Source organism: Arachis hypogaea, chromosome 4 (assembly GCF_003086295.3).
Source record: "Arachis hypogaea cultivar Tifrunner chromosome 4, arahy.Tifrunner.gnm2.J5K5, whole genome shotgun sequence".
NCBI classification, from domain to species: Eukaryota; Viridiplantae; Streptophyta; class Magnoliopsida; order Fabales; family Fabaceae; genus Arachis; species Arachis hypogaea.
In genome coordinates this window covers 126,763,992-126,781,252 of record NC_092039.1, presented here as the reverse complement: position 1 = coordinate 126,781,252, position 17,261 = coordinate 126,763,992, and the positions used below count along the sequence as shown (strand labels likewise).

The window sequence follows — 17,261 nt, the reverse complement described above, 5'->3', positions numbered from 1 at the left end:
ATTGGAGTTTTAAAAATAAAAAATTTGAGATGGTTATTTTTTGTTGGATGATTTAATATAATTGAATGTCTCTTATTGCATGTTTATCTGAATTTTTTTGGTCATTGATTGGTTGTTTATTTTTTTTATATTTACTTTTTGGTACGATATTTGGTTTGGTTCTTTTGTTTGGCTTTATTTGTTTGTGTTCGATTGCAGATCATGGAAGTTATGGGCGTTACTGAGCTAGAAAGTGATGAGACGAAACTGAGTCATGAAGTTCAAATTGTAATTTATTGTTGATTTAACAATAACGAGATTTTAGAATTCACTATTAATCATTTGTGTCATTAAGTGATATTTGTTGTGAATTGATATACAGTTACCGGATCACAGTGGCCTTTGCAAAGAAGAAATACCAAGAGTTGGCTGGCACAAGAATTTTATGCGACCTATGCAAAAAAAGTCGGTTTCATAAGTAAAATTAGGACCACAACATTTGACAGGACGATAAAGGAATTCAAGAAACCAATTAACCAATCTATTCATTGTAATCGGGAGGGTTTTCGCGAGTCTCGTGCGAAAGAAGCAACACGGAAGAAAACGATTGCAGCCATGGGATGTAGAGCAAAGATATATGTGAAGTTTGATAGAGAGAAGAAAGATTAGGTGTTGTTGAAGGTAGAATTGAAGCATTCGCATCCATGTTCTCCTAAAAAGACGGTGCACTACCATGAGTATAGAGAGTTGACCATGCATACTAAATGCGTGATTGAAGATAACGATGAGGTTGACATACAACCCAATAAGACATATTTAACACTGGCTAATGAGATTGGTGGATCGTCGAACCTGAGTTTCTTAGAAAAGGAAGTGAGGAATTATATTACATCCAAACTCCGGTCTATTGGTGTCAATGCGGATGTTAAAGAGATGTTAAATTACTTTATACGAATGAAAGAGATCAATCCAAACTTCTTTTATGCAATAAATATTGACGATGATTACAAGTTTAGGAGTGTACTTTGGGTAGATGCAAGGTGCAGGGCATCGTATAAATATTATGGAGACGTGGTGTTGTTTGATACCACATATAGTACAAACAAGTAATATGTATTTACGTGGAATTGTTAAAAACTTTTTTGTTTTGTAATAGTCAAATGTTCTTACATGTGGTTGTTGTTCGTGTAGGCATGGATTATCGTTCGTATCTTTTGTCGGTGTCAATCACCATGGAAAGTACACTCTTCTTGGTTGTGCTCTACTAGGAAACGAGAACATTCATAATTTTGAGTGGGTGTTCATGCAATGGGTGAAATGCATGGGAATTGTGCCACAGGGAATCATCACTCGCGACCAATGCAAGGCCATGTTTAGTACAATTAGGAAGGTCCTACCCCATACACGCCACCGATGGTGCATCTGGCACATATTGAAAAAGATATCGCAAAAGCTCAGAGGTTATGCTCAGTTCAAAGAGTTGAATGCTAAATTGAGTGACATTGTATGGAATTCTCATTCGGTTGAGTCATTCAAAGATGATTGGACTGAATTCATAAATGAGTGCAACCTAGATCACAACACATGGCTATCAGGTTCGTTACTTTAAAATTATATCATGCTTCGTTATTGCTTATGTTTGTCATGTGCTTGTATTGTTTTCTGAAAATGTATTCTTTTCGCGGTTTTTGTTGGTTATGTAATTGTGGTCTTCTGGTTGAGTCTAACTGGCTCTATGAATGATTTGTTTTGTGTAGAACTTTACAACAACCGACAGATGTGGGTTCCAATCTTTTTTAAGGGTGAATTTTGGGCTGCTATGAAAAGTATGCAAAAGAGTGAGAGTATGCACGCATTCTACGGAAAATTCTTATATAGCAAGACTAGCTTGATTCAGTTCATCTATGAGTACGACAATGTACTTAGGAACAAAGAGTAGAAAGAACTGGAAAATGATGCTGCAGACTCTAGAGGAGTTATCCTGTGTACATCTAGCTCTACCATTGAGAGACAATTTCAACAGGAATACACTAGCAACATGTTTAGGGATATCCAAATGGAGTTCCGTAAAAGATATGATTGCACCATCCGTGCTGTTACACAAGAAGGTGACTCGGATTGTGTGAAGGTGGAAGAAGAAAAATTAGCTAACGAAAAGATTCGCTATATTACATACGACGTTTATTTTGACCGTTCGACTCAGAAAGTTCGATGTGAGTGCAACATGTTTGAGAATTCAGGCATACTGTGTTGTCACTGTCTTGTTGTGTTTTTCTTTTATAAAGTAAACAGAGTACCTATCTGCTATGTTCTCCCTCGTTGGAGCAAGAATATAAAGCGCAAGCACACCTACATTAAGAGTAGTCACGACGTGAGTCGTTCGGATGAGAATCGTAACTTATACAAAGGGTTATGTACACACTTCTTTAACGTCGCTCAGGAATTCGTGAATTGTGACGAGGAAGCAGCCATATTGCATGCTGCTCTGGACGATGCAAGGACCAAGCTGACTAAAGTTGGAAGAATGAAACTGGGATCACAAGGTTTGGAGGTATCTCAGCAAGGACTTGGATGCATGGGAATGTCTGCTTATTATGATCCTCCAAAGCCAGAACCTGACATGGTTGCTCTCATTCACCATGCTGTTCAAAGTGGTGTCACATTCCTTGATACCACTGATGTCTATGGTCCTCACACCAACGAAATTCTGATTGGAAAGGTTCTTACTTGAGCTTTGATTCACCTACCCTTTCGATTTTTCTTTTGATTTTTTTTTTTTTTTGGTTGTTCTGATCCTTGGACTTAATTGGAGACAGATAAGTTGACATAAACAGTTCAGTTGATCTTATCCAAGTGAAAAAAATAATGAGTGATTCAAGATTTTGTGTTGCTTTTCTCTCTGTTATAGATCATGGATTCTTCTTAAGCAAGTTCTCAAGTTTGAATTTTATAAATGAATAATGCCATTTCTTATTTATGTCACAATTTTGTTTTGGCTTGTGCATATGATATTATGATGAAATGTTTGGAAATTTGGGACAGGCTTTGAATGGAGGGGTGAGAGAGAAGGTTGAATTGGCAACCAAGTTTGGTATCCGCATTTCTGATGATGGAAAATTTGAGAACCGTGGTGATCCATCATATGTGAGAGCTGCCTGTGAGGGAAGCTTGAAGAGACTTGACATTGATTGCATAGATCTCTATTACCAACATCGAATCGATACACGTGTTCCAATCGAAATAACGGTTTGAATCTTTCTCTGTGATAAAATAAGTCTTTAGGTCAACTTGAACCATAAGAGTTTACGAGTTAACTCGAGAAATTAATAACCTTGAATTTCACATTTAACTAGTTCAGTGAACACTAAAGTTTGAATTATTCATCACTTAACAAGATTGAATATATCATGTTGTTAAGGAAATGCAATCTGTTATATGGAACTGACATTTAGTATGTTAATTGTTAAGAGCATGAAGTAATAAAAATAGACTACTTTATGTGTGATGACTTCAACTTTTTCACTTCTTCAATTTCAAGTTAAGATTGGTGAGCTTAAGAAGCTTGTTGAGGAGGGAAAAATAAAATACATTGGTCTATCCGAGGTTTCAGCTTCAACAATCAGAAGAGCACATGCTGTTCATCCCATATCAGCTGTGCAGTTAGAATGGTCTCTTTGGTCAAGAGATGCTGAAGAAGAAGTGATTCCAACTTGCAGGTGCAGTTTAAGACAACGAATAACTCGATGTTTGAAACACTAAGATGATCCAACGGCATAGATTGTATAGAAGTTACTAGGATCTATATGATTGGATTATCTTAGCCTATATCATCAATATAAATATATGATCCACAATATAGTTTCATGGCTTCTAAATTTTATACTTCTCAGGGAACTTGGTATTGGAATTGTTGCATATAATCCTCTGGGGAGAGGATTCCTTTCATCAGGAACAAAGTTACTTGAGAATTTATCTGAGGGTGACTTAAGACAGGTTTGTGTTAACACAAGTTAGTGCTAATTACTTGAGCTACCTTGGCATTTTTTACAAATTTTCATCAGTTCAAACTTTAATCATGAACTCACTATTATTTTCTGTATTTTCTGTATTGATCTTGCTTTAGTTATATACTTAGCATTATATCATATAATAATGATGATTGCTAACTGAACACATTAAACAGAATACAGTTTTCTTGATCAACAAAGTTAAACAAGTAAAGTAGCTTGGTTAATCTTATGTGTTCTGTTACAGAATCTGCCTAGATTCCAACCTGAGAATCTGGAGAAGAACAAGACTATATTCGAGAGGGTTAATGAAATGGCGGCGAAGAAGGGATGCACTCCATCTCAGCTTGCATTGGCATGGGTTCACCACCAAGGAAATGATGTCTGCCCCATTCCTGGAACCACCAAAGTTGACAATTTTAACCAACACATTGCTGCTTTATCTGTGAAACTTGCACCACAAGAAATGGCAGAACTCGAGTCCTTTGCTGCCGCGGACACTGTCAAGGGTGATAGATACGCCGGAGATCTGAGTACATGGAAGAACTCTGATACTCCACCACTCTCTTCTTGGAAAGATGTTTAATTTTCTTGCTGTTGATTTGTTCTTTTAATTAATTAAGTGGTTTGAAGTTTGAACTCTGATGCAGATAATTTGATGTGTTTGTGTTTCTATAATTCTATGTCTAAAAAAACAAAAGGCTTAAGTTGTTAAGCACATCAAAAGTGCAATGGCATTCCTTCTACTATTAATCTTTGACTAAGGAAGCAAAGTTTCATATCTGAATGATTCAGTGAACCTTTTTTTTTTTTTTGAAAATAAAAAATGAGAAAATTTATGTGACTAACAATTTTTTTTAGTCAATAGTATTATTTTTACGGGTAAACTACTATTTTATTATCAAAAGATTCAAAAAAATTTTTACAGAATAACCCTTGAAAGAAAAATAAAATAATATTTTGACCTTCTAAAAATGATTGAAATTTGGCAAAATATACCAAAAATGATCATTTACTCTATTTTCATTCTTCCTCCTTGTATTTACCAAAACTAATGTAACTCACTTTTTTAAAAAAAATTTTAAAGATCAAATTAATTCAACAATACAATTTTAAGAACAAAATTAAATATTTACTTTAAAACAACAAAAAACAAAAAACAAAATACACTATCATCATATGCAGAACCTTAGACCAGTAAAATATTAGAAAGGTGTGTGATCATGACTGATACCATGTCCATATGCCAAGTCTTTGGTCTAAGAAAAACATTTGCACACTCTTTATAGCAGTATATAATTTTTTCTTTAAAAAAAAAAACAGCATCTTTAAAGTGATTCCTTTCGAAAGTGAATGCTATCAATAGGACAGAAAGATGTGTTTTATATGATCAAGAATATAAAAACAAGTGTCATGTGTGCATTAGAATAAAAAAATAAAAAATTTATAATAAAAGAAAAGAAATGAATAAGAAATATTATGTGAACCAATAAAAGTGAATTAAGTCATTTTTTCTTTTTGAAAAAGAAAATTACACACTTTCTCCTTTTTACAAAATACTAGTCCTGTAAATGGTTTTGATAAGCTTTATGCTTTGTGGAGAAATATTTGACAAAAGTATATATGTCCTTTAAAATTCATCACCTTTGTTATTATAGATGTATAATATACGAATTAGGAAGTGTGAGCTGCTTTTTAGTTGAGAAGTGAGAGACATTCACAAAGCTTCTTCATTCAGCTTCTTCTATATATTCTGATCACTGATATCATAGGGTTACTACCATCTTCACATCACAACAATGGCTAAAGTTGGAAGAATGAAGCTGGGATCACAGGGCTTGGAAGTGTCTCAGCAAGGACTTGGTTGCATGGGAATGTCTGCTGTCTATGGACCTCCAAAACCAGAGCCTGACATGGTTGCTCTCATTCAGCATGCTGTTCAAAGTGGGGTCACTTTCCTTGACACTGCTGATGTTTATGGCCCTCACACCAATGAAATTCTAATTGGAAAGGTTCCTTCTTGAACTTTGATTCAGATACCCTTTTGGATTTTCTTTTGATTCCTTATGTTCTTCTGAGAAGTTCCCTTAGTTTTAATTAGACTAATGTTAATTGCATATAGTAGTTACTTGCTATCTCATGAGATAAAATAAGACAGAAAATTTTGTATCATGTCTTTTGAGGATTAGTCATTGTGTTTGATGGTGGATATGCTGAGTAACCAAAACAAAAATAAAAAATGTTCTTGGGATATCTACTTTTTCTATGTGAAGATATCATGCGCTTTTGTTGTAGTTAATTTCAATTTTGGGGCAGGCTTTGAAGGGAGGGCTGAGAGAGAAGGTTGAATTGGCAACCAAGTTTTCAATCAATTTTATTGAGGATGGAAAGTTTGAGATCCATGGAGATCCAGAATATGTGAGAGCTTCCTGTGAAAGAAGCTTGAAGAGACTTGACATTAATTGCATTGATCTCTATTTCCAGCATAGAGTTGATACTCGCGTGCCAATTGAAGTCACGGTTTTACCCCTTTCTTTGTTCTTCTTTTTTTGTCTTATGATAGCTCTGTTATCACCAACTTGAAATTATTTATTCAGGGAAGTTAAACCTTGTAAATTGTCTACTATTATTCCAGATATACATAGGTTAACTTACAATTAGGTAGTTTATGTAATTTGGTAGGTTTAAATCACCATGTTTGCATCAACAAAAAACTTACTTAGCCTTGTATTGTGCTATACAATAACCCCAATCTGCATTTAGAATATATGTCTTTGTATCCTATAATGCTTTAGTCTATTTCCAAGCTTTTATATCATATAGTTAAGGAAATGCGAGTATGCGACATGTTTTGGAATTGACATCTGTTACAATCCTAGAGCTAGGAAATGAGATAATTACATATATTAAGGGTTGTGTATGATGACTTCAAATTTTTCCCTTGTAAATTTTAATCAAGATGGGGGAGCTTAAGAAGCTTGTTGAGGAGGGAAAAATAAAGTACATCGGTCTAAGTGAGGCATCGGCTTCAACAATCAGAAGAGCACATGCTGTTCATCCCATAACAGCTGTGCAAATTGAATGGTCTCTTTGGACAAGAGATGTTGAGGAAGAAGTGATTCCAAGTTGCAGGTTTGAATCTAATCATTCATAAGTATTAATGTTCTTGTTAACAAGAAAATCTCTTTCTAGGACTTCTCATAAAACATCATGATACAATGTCTGAATTTTTGGCTTCCAACTATTGTCCTTTTCAGGGAACTTGGCATTGGAATTGTTGCATATAGTCCTCTTGGCCGCGGATTCTTTTCATCCGGATCAAAGTTGCTTGATAATTTATCACAGGACGACTTCAGGAAGGTTTGTGTCACACGTGTGCGATTACAGAAATTCATGCTCTGATCACTTGTGCATTTCCATAATCATGTTTTGTACTCAGTTACATATTTTCACCTATTTAAAAACTTGGTGTCCTTCAGAAATCTTAACAAGTCAAACTTTAGTATATAAGTTACCTACTAATATTATTAGGATTTTGTTGATCAGTGACCTAAAAAGATATATGATAATATATATTCATTTCATAACACTTGCATCTTACTATATTATGTTTTTCAAATGTTCATAAAAAAAAAAAACTTGTGTGTTTGCAGGCTCTGCCTAGATTTCAACCTGAAAACCTGGAGTCAAACAAGACTATATTTGAGAGGGTCAATGAAATGGCCGCAAAGAAAGGATGCACACCATCTCAGCTTGCATTGGCATGGCTTCACCACCAAGGCAATGATGTCTGCCCCATACCCGGAACCACCAAAATTGAGAACCTTAACGACAACATTGGAGCCTTGTCTGTGAAACTTACACCACAAGAAATGACAGAACTCGAGTCCTTTGCTGCCGCAGATGTTGTCAAGGGTGGTAGATATCCAGATGATCTTATACCTACATGGAAGAACTCTGATACTCCACCACTTTCTTCTTGGAAAGTTGTTTAATCAAGTTCATCACTTAATGTTTAATTTACTATTTCACCCTCTGGAGTGTTGATACTTTCAATAAATAGATCAGTATGAAGGGAATTTAGGTGTTCCCTTTTGAAATGAATTTGGTTACATCAGTGAATCTTTCAAATTTCTGGCTGCTGATTTTGTATTCTTAACTTCGAAGTGGTTTTTGGATTCTATTGCAGATAACTTCATATGTATTCTACAAAACATAGTTTACATCTCGGTTTCATCATGAATTTTTAAAACAATTAATAAAAATGTTTATAAATCACTCAACTGGCCAACCATAAATTTTTTTGTGTCATGAAAAACATTAAAAAGATAACTATTTGTATCATGTAAGAATTTCATTTTTCTATTCTAATTGAAGCAATATATAGTAATATTTGGTATTCATAATACTAAGACTTAATTCAATATGTCAAAGATTTTTCTGACTCTGACGAATATCAAACACAAAAATGAAATGCAAATAATTAGACCTTTCAACTGATTTGTAATGAAGATTTCTAACTAACAACATCATCCATGCATGCATGATCATCTCCAAAAGTGTGAGAAAAACCCATGAGCAAATTCGAGACCATATGAACCATCTTCATTCATTAGAATAATAACCATTGTTTGTTGATGATGAAATCTCCCTTCTCATTTCTTCTACTCTTCTAATAATATTATAATACCCTTAACTGCTATATCAAATGCATCCTCAACTTTCCCTAATCTAGACCTTGGTTCATTTTATGTAACTCTTGGAATAATAACTTCTCTCATCTTAGAAATTCTAGTCCTAGAAACCCTAGCCAATGTGTCATTGATAATTGATTTGTTCTCTCTAACATCACCTTCAGGTATGAACACAGAGTAGCTCAAATAGTCTTTTGGTAAATGCCATCTATATTGTTCATAAGCTGACTTTGGATGGAAAAAAACCGGTATGCAGCCGGCAAAGATTGCGTCGAAAGTTGATCTCCTCGTGTAGGAATCGTCGGACGGCTCCAAGCAAATTGATCTTTGAAAAACACTCATGATGCTGACCGGATCTTCAGAAATATTTTTGTTGTTTTTCCCCCTGTAGCATCCAAGGAGTTTGCAACTTCTAAAGATTGGCCTTGTCTGATCAGCTCGTTTCTAAAGGAATCCGGTGCATTAGGCCTTGGGGCGCCTGCAAAGGAGAACAAATAAGGCCTCTTCATCCTTCTCATTCTCTTTTGCCACAAAGAAACATGAAGATCTTTTGAGAATTTGTCTGAGGGTGACTTCAGACAGGTTTGTGTTAACACAAATTACTGCTAATTACTTGTGCATTTGTATAATTAAGTGTAGCTTGGCATTTTTTACAATTTTTCGTTGGTTCAAACTTTAATCATGAAGTCACTATTAATTTCTGTATTGATCTTCCTTTATTTATATACTTAGCATTATATCACATAATAATGATGATTGCTAATTAACTCAACATAGTTAAACAAGTCAAGTAGTTTGGTTAATCTTATGTGTTCACTTACAGAATCTGGTAGATTCCAACCTGAGAATCTGGAGAAGAACAAGACTATATTCGAGAGGGTTAATGAAATGACGACGAAGAAGGGATGCACTCCATCTCAGCTTGCATTGGCATGGGTTCACCACCAAGGAAATGGTGTCTGCCCCATTCCTGGAACCACCAAAGTTGACAATTTTAACCAAAACATTGGTGCTTTATCTGTGAAACTTGCACCACAAGAAATGGCAGAACTCGAGTCCTTTGCTGCAGACGCTGTCAAGGGTGATAGATACACCGGCGATCTAATTACCTGGAAGAACTCTGATAGTCCACCACTCTCTTCTTGGAAAGCTGTTTAATTTTCTTGCTCTTGATTTGTTCTTTCAATTAATTAAGTAATCTGAAGTTTGAACTCTGTTCCAGATAACTTCATGTATGTGTGTGTGTTTCTCTGTCTAAATAAACAAAAGACTTAAGCACATCAACAATGGCATGCCTTCTACTATTAATCTTTGACCAAGGTGAAAGCAAAGTTTCATATCTAAATGATTCAGTGATTTGTATTTTTTTTTATGTTAAAAATTATGGTCATAAGTGAATGAATGTAACTAACAAGTAAGTATTCATTTTGTTCTATTTTATTTCTTCAAGATCCAATAGTTTTTCACTGTAAATATATGAGGTGAAAGGTCCTATTAACATTTTTATAAAGAAAATAAAGGTGAGGTCCACCATTTGATTAGTTAAATGGGGGTGGGTTTGTGGGATTCTTTTTCTAATTGCTATATTCTATAATGTCTCCTGGTAGTGGGACAATTTTTTTTTTTTTAATTATACTTACTTTCTTGTTTAGAATAACTATACTCAGCCATTTGACGTTTCACAGCTGTAGTCATTTGACAATTAACATTCACAAAGCTTCATTCAGCTTCATCCACTGATATCATAGTGCTATCATCATCTTCACATTACAACAATGGCTAAAGTTGGAAGAATGAAGCTGGGTTCACAGGGCTTGGAGGTGTCTCAGCAAGCATGGACCTCCAAAACCAGAACCAGATATTGTGATAGGAATTATGACTTCCTCCACTCCCCTTGTTTTATTTTTAGTTTAGTATTGTTTTTGTTTAGAAAAGCATTCAAAAGGAAGAAGAGCACTGTGCTTTTGGCATTAACTAAATTGCATTAAATTATGCTGATCTAGTTTACTGAACCCCACCAAAAACTCAACTTTAGTGAGATAATCAAATACCAAATCCATTTAACTTCATTGCATTTAAGAAGATAAAGACATATCCGGGATGAAAACCAACATAATTAAGACCTAGGGCATATTCTCTTACAGATAATTTATTTTATTTTGTGCCTACTGAAAAATAAAAGTATTGAAATATACCAATCAAGAACAAACGTAATCCAACAATGGGAACCTTAAATATATATAGTGGTACATAATCTTGGATAAAAATAATATATTTTACCTAAGTGTTGTAACTACTATTACAACATGGAGATAGTCATAAATTTATCCTCATTAGTCATAATGATTTCTAATGAAATGAATGATTAAAAACATGATATTAATTAATAATCTTTGCCTTGCAATCATGATGGAGTTTTCAACTACTTATAAGAGTAGGCACATAGCTCAGAACATTCATTCAAAGAAGCCAAATAAAACTTCTGCATCACTCTTCGAACACTGATCATAGTTGCAACTTGCAAGCACATCATCACCACAACACAGCAATGGCTAAAGTTGGAAGAATGAAACTGGGATCACAAGGTTTGGAGGTATCTCAGCAAGGACTTGGTTGCATGGGAATGTCTGCTTACTATGGACCTCCAAAGCCAGAACCTGACATGGTTGCTCTCATTCACCATGCTGTTCAAAGTGGTGTCACATTCCTTGATACCTCTGATGTCTATGGTCCTCACACCAATGAAATTCTGATTGGAAAGGTTCCTACTTGAGCTTTGATTCACCTACCCTTTTGACTTTTCTTCTGATTTTTTATTTTTTTTAGTTGTTCTGATCCTTGGACTTAATTGGAGACAGATAAGTTGACATAAACAGTTCAGTTGATCTTATCCAAGTGAAAAAAATAACGAGTGATTCAAGATTTTATGTTGCTTTCTTCTCTGTTATAGATCATGGATTCTTCTTAAGCAAGTTCTCAAGTTTGAATTTTATGTCACAATTTTGTTTTGGCTTGTGCATATGATATTATGATGAAATGTTTGGAACTTTGAGACAGGCTTTGAGTGGAGGGGTGAGAGAGAAGGTTGAATTGGCAACCAAGTTTGGTATCCGCATTTCTGATGATGGAAAATTTGAGAACTGTGGTGATCCATCATATGTGAGAGCTGCCTGTGAGGGAAGCTTGAAGAGACTTGACATTGATTGCATAGATCTCTATTACCAACATCGAATCGATACACGTGTTCCAATCGAAATAACGGTTTGAATCTTTCTCTGTGATACAATAAGTCTTTAGGTCAACTTGAACCATAAGAGTTTACGAGTTAACTCGAGAAATTAATAACCTTGAATTTCACATTTAACTAGTTCAGTGAACACTAATGTTTGAATTATTCATCACTTAACAAGATTGAATATCATAGTGTTAAGGAAATGCAATCTGTTTTATGGAACTGACATTTAGTATGTTAATTGTTAAGAGCATGAAGTAATAAAAATAGACTACTTTATGTGTGATGACTTCAACTTTTTCACTTCTTCAATTTCAAGTTAAGATTGGTGAGCTTAAGAAGCTTGTTGAGGAGGGAAAAATAAAATACATTGGTCTACCCGAGGTTTCAGCTTCAACAATCAGAAGAGCACATGCTGTTCATCCCATATCAGCTGTGCAGTTAGAATGGTCTCTTTGGTCAAGAGATGTTGAAGAAGAAGTGGTTCCAACTTGCAGGTGCAGTTTAAAGAGAATGAATAACTAGATGTTTGAAACACTAAGATGATCCAACGGCATAGATTGTATAGAAGTTACTATGATCTATATGATTGGATTATCTTAGCCTATATCATCAATATAAATATATGATCCACAATTTAGTTTCATGGCTTCTAAATTTTATACTTCTCAGGGAACTTGGTATTGGAATTGTTGCATATAATCCTCTGGGGAGAGGATTCCTTTCATCAGGAACAAAGTTACTTGAGAATTTATCTGATGGTGACTTAAGACAGGTTTGTGTTAACACAAGTTAGTGCTAATTACTTGAGCTACCTTGGCATTTTTTACAAATTTTCATTAGTTCAAACTTTAATCATGAACTCACTATTATTTTCTGTATTTTCTGTATTGATCTTGCTTTAGTTATATACTTAGCATTATATCATATAATAATGATGATTGCTAACTGAACACATTAAACAGAATACAGTTTTCTTGATCAACAAAGTTAAACAAGTAAAGTAGCTTGGTTAATCTTATGTGTTCTGTTACAGAATCTGCCTAGATTCCAACCTGAGAATCTGAAGAAGAACAAGACTATATTCGAGGGGGTTAATGAAATGGCTGCGAAGAAGGGATGCACTCCATCTCAGCTTGCATTGGAACCACCAAAGTTGACAATTTTAACCAAAACATTGCTGCTTTATCTGTGAAACTTGCACCACAAGAAATGGCAGAACTCGAGTCCTTTGCTGCCGCGGACACTGTCAAGGGTGATAGATACGCCGGAGATCTGAGAACATGGAAGAACTCTGATACTCCACCACTCTCTTCTTGGAAAGATATTTAATTTTCTTGCTGTTGATTTGTTCTTTTAATTAATTAAGTGGTTTGAAGTTTGAACTCTGTTGCAGATAACTTGATGTGTGTGTTTCTATGTCTAAATAAACAAAAGGCTTATACTATTAATCTTTGACTAAGGTGGAAGCAAAGTTTCATATCTGAATGATTCAGTGAACTTTTTTTTTTTTTTTTTGAAAATAAAAAATGAGAAAATTTAGGTGACTAACAATTTTTTTTTAGTCAATAATATTACTTTTACGGGTAAAATACTATTTTATTACCAAAAGATTCAAAAAAAATTTTACAGAATAACCCTTGAAATAAAAATAAAATAATATTTTGACCTTCTAAAAATGATTGAAATTTGACAAAATATGAAAATATACAAAAAATGATAATTTACTCTATTCATTCTTCCTCCTTGTATTTACCAAAACTAATGTAACTCACTTTTTTTTTCCCAAAAATTTTAAAGATCAAATTAATTCAACAGTACAATTTTAAGAACAAAATTAAATATTTACTTTAAAACAACAAAAAACAAAATACACTATCATCATATGCAGAACCTTAGACCAGTAAAATATTAGAAAGGTGTGTGATCATGACTGATACCATGTCCATATGCCAAGTCTTTGGTCTAAGAAAAAAAAACATTTGCACACTCTTTATAGCAGTATATAATTTTTTCTTTAAAAAAAAACAGCATCTTTAAAGTGATTCCTTTCGAAAGTGAATGTTATCAATAGGACAGAAAGATGTGTTTTATATGATCAAGAATATAAAAACAAGTGTCATGTGTGCATTAGAATAAAAAAATAAAAAATTTATAATAAAAGAAAAGAAATGAATAAGAAATATTATGTGAACCAATAAAAGTGAATTAAGTCATTTTTTCTTTTTGAAAAAGAAAATTACACACTTTCTTCTTTTTACAAAATACTAATCCTGTAAATGGTTTTGATAAGCTTTATGCTTTGTGGAGAAATATTTGACAAAAATATATATTTCCTTTAAAATTCATCACCTTTGTTATTATAGATGTATAATATACGAATTATGAAGTGTGAGCTGCTTTTTAGTTGAGAAGTGAGAGACGTTCACAAAGCTTCTTCATTCAGCTTCTTCTATATATTCTGATCACTGATATCATAGTGTTACTACCATCTTCACATCACAACAATGGCTAAAGTTGGAAGAATGAAGCTGGGATCACAGGGCTTGGAGGTGTCTCAGCAAGGACTTGGTTGCATGGGAATGTCTGCTGTCTATGGACCTCCAAAACCAGAGCCTGACATGGTTGCTCTCATTCAGCATGCTGTTCAAAGTGGGGTCACTTTCCTTGACACTGCTGATGTTTATGGCCCTCACACCAATGAAATTCTAATTGGAAAGGTTCCTTCTTGAACTTTGATTCAGATACCCTTTTGGATTTTCTTTTGATTCCTTATGTTCTTCTGAGAAGTTCCTTAGTTTTAATTAGACTAATGCTATTTGCATATAGTAGTTAGTTGCTATCTCCTGAGATAAAATAAGACAGAAAATTTTGTATCATGTCTTTTGAGGATTAGTCATTGTGTTTGATGGTGGATATGCTGAGTAACCAAAACAAAAATAAAAAATGTTCTTGGGATATCTACTTTTTCTATGTGAAGATATCATGTACTTTTGTTGTAGTTAATTTCAATTTTGGGGCAGGCTTTGAAGGGAGGGCTGAGAGAGAAGGTTGAATTGGCAACCAAGTTTTCAATCAATTTTATTGAGGATGGGAAGTTTGAGATCCATGGAGATCCAGAATATGTGAGAGCTTCCTGTGAAAGAAGCTTGAAGAGACTTGACATTAATTGCATTGATCTCTATATCCAGCATAGAGTTGATACTCGCGTGCCAATTGAAGTCACGGTTTTACCCCTTTCTTTGTTCTTCTTTCTTTGCCTTATGATAGCTCTGTTATCACCAACTTGAAATTATTTATTCAGGGAAGTTGAACCTTGTAAATTGTCTACTATTATTCCAGATATACATAGGTTAACTTACAATTTGGTAGTATATTATGTAATTTGGTAGGTTTGAATCACAATGTTTGCATCAACAAAGAACTTACTTAGCCCTGTATTGTGCTATACAATAACCCCAATCTGCATTTAGAATATATGTCTTTGTATCCTATAATGCTTTAGTCTATTTCCAAGCTTTTATATCATATAGTTAAGGAAATGTGAGTATGCGACATGTTTTGGAATTGACATCTGTTACAATCCTAGAGCTAGGATATGAGATAATTACATATATTAAGGGTTGTGTATGATGACTTCAAATTTTTCCCTTGTAAAATTTAATCAAGATGGGGGAGCTTAAGAAGCTTGTTGAGGAGGGAAAAATAAAGTACATCGGTCTAAGTGAGGCATCGGCTTCAACAATCAGAAGAGCACATGCTGTTCATCCCATAACAGCTGTGCAAATTGAATGGTCTCTTTGGACAAGAGATGTTGAGGAAGAAGTGATTCCAACTTGCAGGTGTGAATCTAATCCTTCACAAGTATTAATGTTCTTGTTAACAAGCAAATCTCTTTCTAGGACTTCTCATAAAACATCATGATACAATGTCTGAATTTTTGGCTTCCAACTATTGTCCTTTTCAGGGAACTTGGCATTGGAATTGTTGCATATAGTCCTCTTGGCCGCGGATTCTTTTCATCCGGATCAAAGTTGCTTGATAATTTATCACAGGACGACTTCAGGAAGGTTTGTGTCACGTGTGCGATTACAGAAATTCATGCTCTGATCACTTGTGCATTTCCATAATCATGTTTTGTACTCAGTTACATATTTTCACCTATTTAAAAACTTGGTGTCCTTCACAAATCTTAACAAGTCAAACTTTAGTAGATAAGTTACCTACTAATATTATTAGGATTTTGTTGATCAGTGACCTAAAAAGATATATGATAATATATATTCATTTCATAACACTTGCATCTTACTATATTATGTTTTTCAAATGTTCATAAAAAAAAAACTTGTGTGTTTGCAGGCTCTGCCTAGATTTCAACCTGAAAACCTGGAGTCAAACAAGACTATATTTGAGAGGGTCAATGAAATGGCCGCAAAGAAAGGATGCACACCATCTCAGCTTGCATTGGCATGGCTTCACCACCAAGGCAATGATGTCTGCCCCATACCCGGAACCACCAAAATTGAGAACCTTAACGACAACATTGGAGCCTTGTCTGTGAAACTTACACCACAAGAAATGACAGAACTCGAGTCCTTTGCTGCCGCAGATGTGGTCAAGGGTGGTAGATATCCAGATAATCTTATACCTACATGGAAGAACTCTGATACTCCACTACTTTCTTCTTGGAAAGCTGTTTAATCAAGTTCATCACTTAATGTTTAATTTACCATTTCACCCTCTGGAGTGTTGATACTTTATTACTTTCAATAAATAGATCAGTATGAAGTGCATTTAGGTGTTCCCTTTTGAAATAAATTTGGTTACATCAGTGAATCTTTCAAATTTCTGGCTGCTGATTTTGTATTCTTAACTTCGAAGTGGTTTTTGGATTCTATTGCAGATAACTTCATATGTATTCTACAAAACATAGTTTACATCTCGGTTTCATCATAGAATTTTTAAAACAATTAATAAAAATGTTTATAAATCACTCAACTGGCCAACCATAAATTTTTTTGTGTCATGAAAAACATTAAAAAGATAACTATTTGTATCATGTAAGAATTTCATTTTTTTATTCTAATTGAAGCAATATGTAGTAATATTTGGTATTCATAGTACTAAGACTTAACTCAATATGTCAAAGATTTTTCTGACTCTGACGAAGATCAAACACAAAAATGAAATCCAAATAATTAGACCTTTCAACTGATTTGTAATGAAGATTTCTAACTAACAACATCATCCATGCATGCAAGATCATCTCCAAAAGGGTGAGAAAAACCCATGAGCAAATTTGAGACCTTATGAACCATCTTCATTCATTAGAATAATAACCATTGTTTG

The 17,261-nt window shown here is 34.2% G+C and overlaps 5 protein-coding genes and 1 pseudogene across 7 annotated transcripts; all 6 read left to right on the top strand.

The window, feature by feature from the left end:
* The first annotated feature begins 732 nt into the window (after window positions 1-732).
* LOC112743434 (protein FAR-RED IMPAIRED RESPONSE 1-like) lies at window positions 733-1,918 on the top strand. The gene is made up of 3 exons (XM_072234615.1): window positions 733-1,085; window positions 1,171-1,574; window positions 1,737-1,918. Exons 1-3 carry the CDS (start codon window positions 733-735, stop codon window positions 1,916-1,918), a joined length of 939 nt encoding a protein of 312 aa, XP_072090716.1.
* Window positions 1,919-2,450: 532 nt separating this feature from the next.
* Window positions 2,451-4,605, top strand: LOC112744803 (probable aldo-keto reductase 2). Its single transcript, XM_072234048.1, has 5 exons — window positions 2,451-2,698; window positions 3,022-3,225; window positions 3,523-3,695; window positions 3,870-3,972; window positions 4,234-4,605. The coding sequence occupies exons 1-5, from the start codon at window positions 2,504-2,506 to the stop codon at window positions 4,570-4,572; spliced, it is 1,014 nt and encodes a 337-aa protein (XP_072090149.1). The 5' UTR covers window positions 2,451-2,503; the 3' UTR covers window positions 4,573-4,605.
* Window positions 4,606-5,518: 913 nt separating this feature from the next.
* LOC112744796 (probable aldo-keto reductase 2) lies at window positions 5,519-8,200 on the top strand. Of its 2 annotated transcripts, XM_072234046.1 has the most exons (5): window positions 5,519-5,998; window positions 6,303-6,506; window positions 6,946-7,118; window positions 7,244-7,346; window positions 7,640-8,200. In XM_072234046.1, exons 1-5 carry the CDS (start codon window positions 5,786-5,788, stop codon window positions 7,979-7,981), a joined length of 1,035 nt encoding a protein of 344 aa, XP_072090147.1. In that variant the 5' UTR covers window positions 5,519-5,785; the 3' UTR covers window positions 7,982-8,200. The 2 variants fall into 2 exon arrangements, with proteins under 2 accessions (XP_072090147.1, XP_072090148.1); XM_072234047.1 differs by lacking the exon at window positions 6,303-6,506 and having other exon boundaries at window positions 5,637-5,998.
* Window positions 8,201-9,487: 1,287 nt separating this feature from the next.
* On the top strand, window positions 9,488-9,838 carry LOC112743433 (probable aldo-keto reductase 3). The gene has a single exon (XM_072234614.1). It carries the CDS (start codon window positions 9,488-9,490, stop codon window positions 9,836-9,838), a length of 351 nt encoding a protein of 116 aa, XP_072090715.1.
* A 1,168-nt stretch (window positions 9,839-11,006) lies between these two features.
* Window positions 11,007-13,374, top strand: LOC112744802 (probable aldo-keto reductase 2; annotated as a pseudogene).
* Window positions 13,375-14,193: 819 nt separating this feature from the next.
* On the top strand, window positions 14,194-16,849 carry LOC112744795 (probable aldo-keto reductase 2). Of its 2 annotated transcripts, XM_072234041.1 has the most exons (5): window positions 14,194-14,632; window positions 14,936-15,139; window positions 15,582-15,754; window positions 15,880-15,982; window positions 16,272-16,849. In XM_072234041.1, exons 1-5 carry the CDS (start codon window positions 14,420-14,422, stop codon window positions 16,611-16,613), a joined length of 1,035 nt encoding a protein of 344 aa, XP_072090142.1. In that variant the 5' UTR covers window positions 14,194-14,419; the 3' UTR covers window positions 16,614-16,849. The 2 variants fall into 2 exon arrangements, with proteins under 2 accessions (XP_072090142.1, XP_072090143.1); XM_072234042.1 differs by lacking the exon at window positions 14,936-15,139 and having other exon boundaries at window positions 14,276-14,632.
* The last annotated feature ends 412 nt before the right edge of the window (window positions 16,850-17,261 follow it).

Bases quoted from the DNA above. Each gene is read 5' to 3' on its own strand.
- LOC112744796 (XM_072234046.1), top strand. From the start codon at position 5,786: ATGGCTAAAGTTGGAAGAATGAAGCTGGGATCACAGGGCTTGGAAGTG. The intron at 6,507-6,945 runs GTTTTACCCCTT...ATTTTAATCAAG, and splicing joins GCGTGCCAATTGAAGTCACG to ATGGGGGAGCTTAAGAAGCT. The intron at 7,347-7,639 runs GTTTGTGTCACA...GTGTGTTTGCAG, and splicing joins CACAGGACGACTTCAGGAAG to GCTCTGCCTAGATTTCAACC.
- LOC112743434 (XM_072234615.1), top strand. From the start codon at position 733: ATGCATACTAAATGCGTGATTGAAGATAACGATGAGGTTGACATACAA. The intron at 1,086-1,170 runs GTAATATGTATT...TTGTTCGTGTAG, and splicing joins ACCACATATAGTACAAACAA to GCATGGATTATCGTTCGTAT. The intron at 1,575-1,736 runs GTTCGTTACTTT...TGTTTTGTGTAG, and splicing joins TCACAACACATGGCTATCAG to AACTTTACAACAACCGACAG.
- LOC112744795 (XM_072234041.1), top strand. From the start codon at position 14,420: ATGGCTAAAGTTGGAAGAATGAAGCTGGGATCACAGGGCTTGGAGGTG. The intron at 14,633-14,935 runs GTTCCTTCTTGA...ATTTTGGGGCAG, and splicing joins ATGAAATTCTAATTGGAAAG to GCTTTGAAGGGAGGGCTGAG. The intron at 15,983-16,271 runs GTTTGTGTCACG...GTGTGTTTGCAG, and splicing joins CACAGGACGACTTCAGGAAG to GCTCTGCCTAGATTTCAACC.
- LOC112743433 (XM_072234614.1), top strand. From the start codon at position 9,488: ATGTGTTCACTTACAGAATCTGGTAGATTCCAACCTGAGAATCTGGAG.
- LOC112744803 (XM_072234048.1), top strand. From the start codon at position 2,504: ATGAAACTGGGATCACAAGGTTTGGAGGTATCTCAGCAAGGACTTGGA. The intron at 3,226-3,522 runs GTTTGAATCTTT...TTTCAAGTTAAG, and splicing joins GTGTTCCAATCGAAATAACG to ATTGGTGAGCTTAAGAAGCT. The intron at 3,973-4,233 runs GTTTGTGTTAAC...GTTCTGTTACAG, and splicing joins CTGAGGGTGACTTAAGACAG to AATCTGCCTAGATTCCAACC.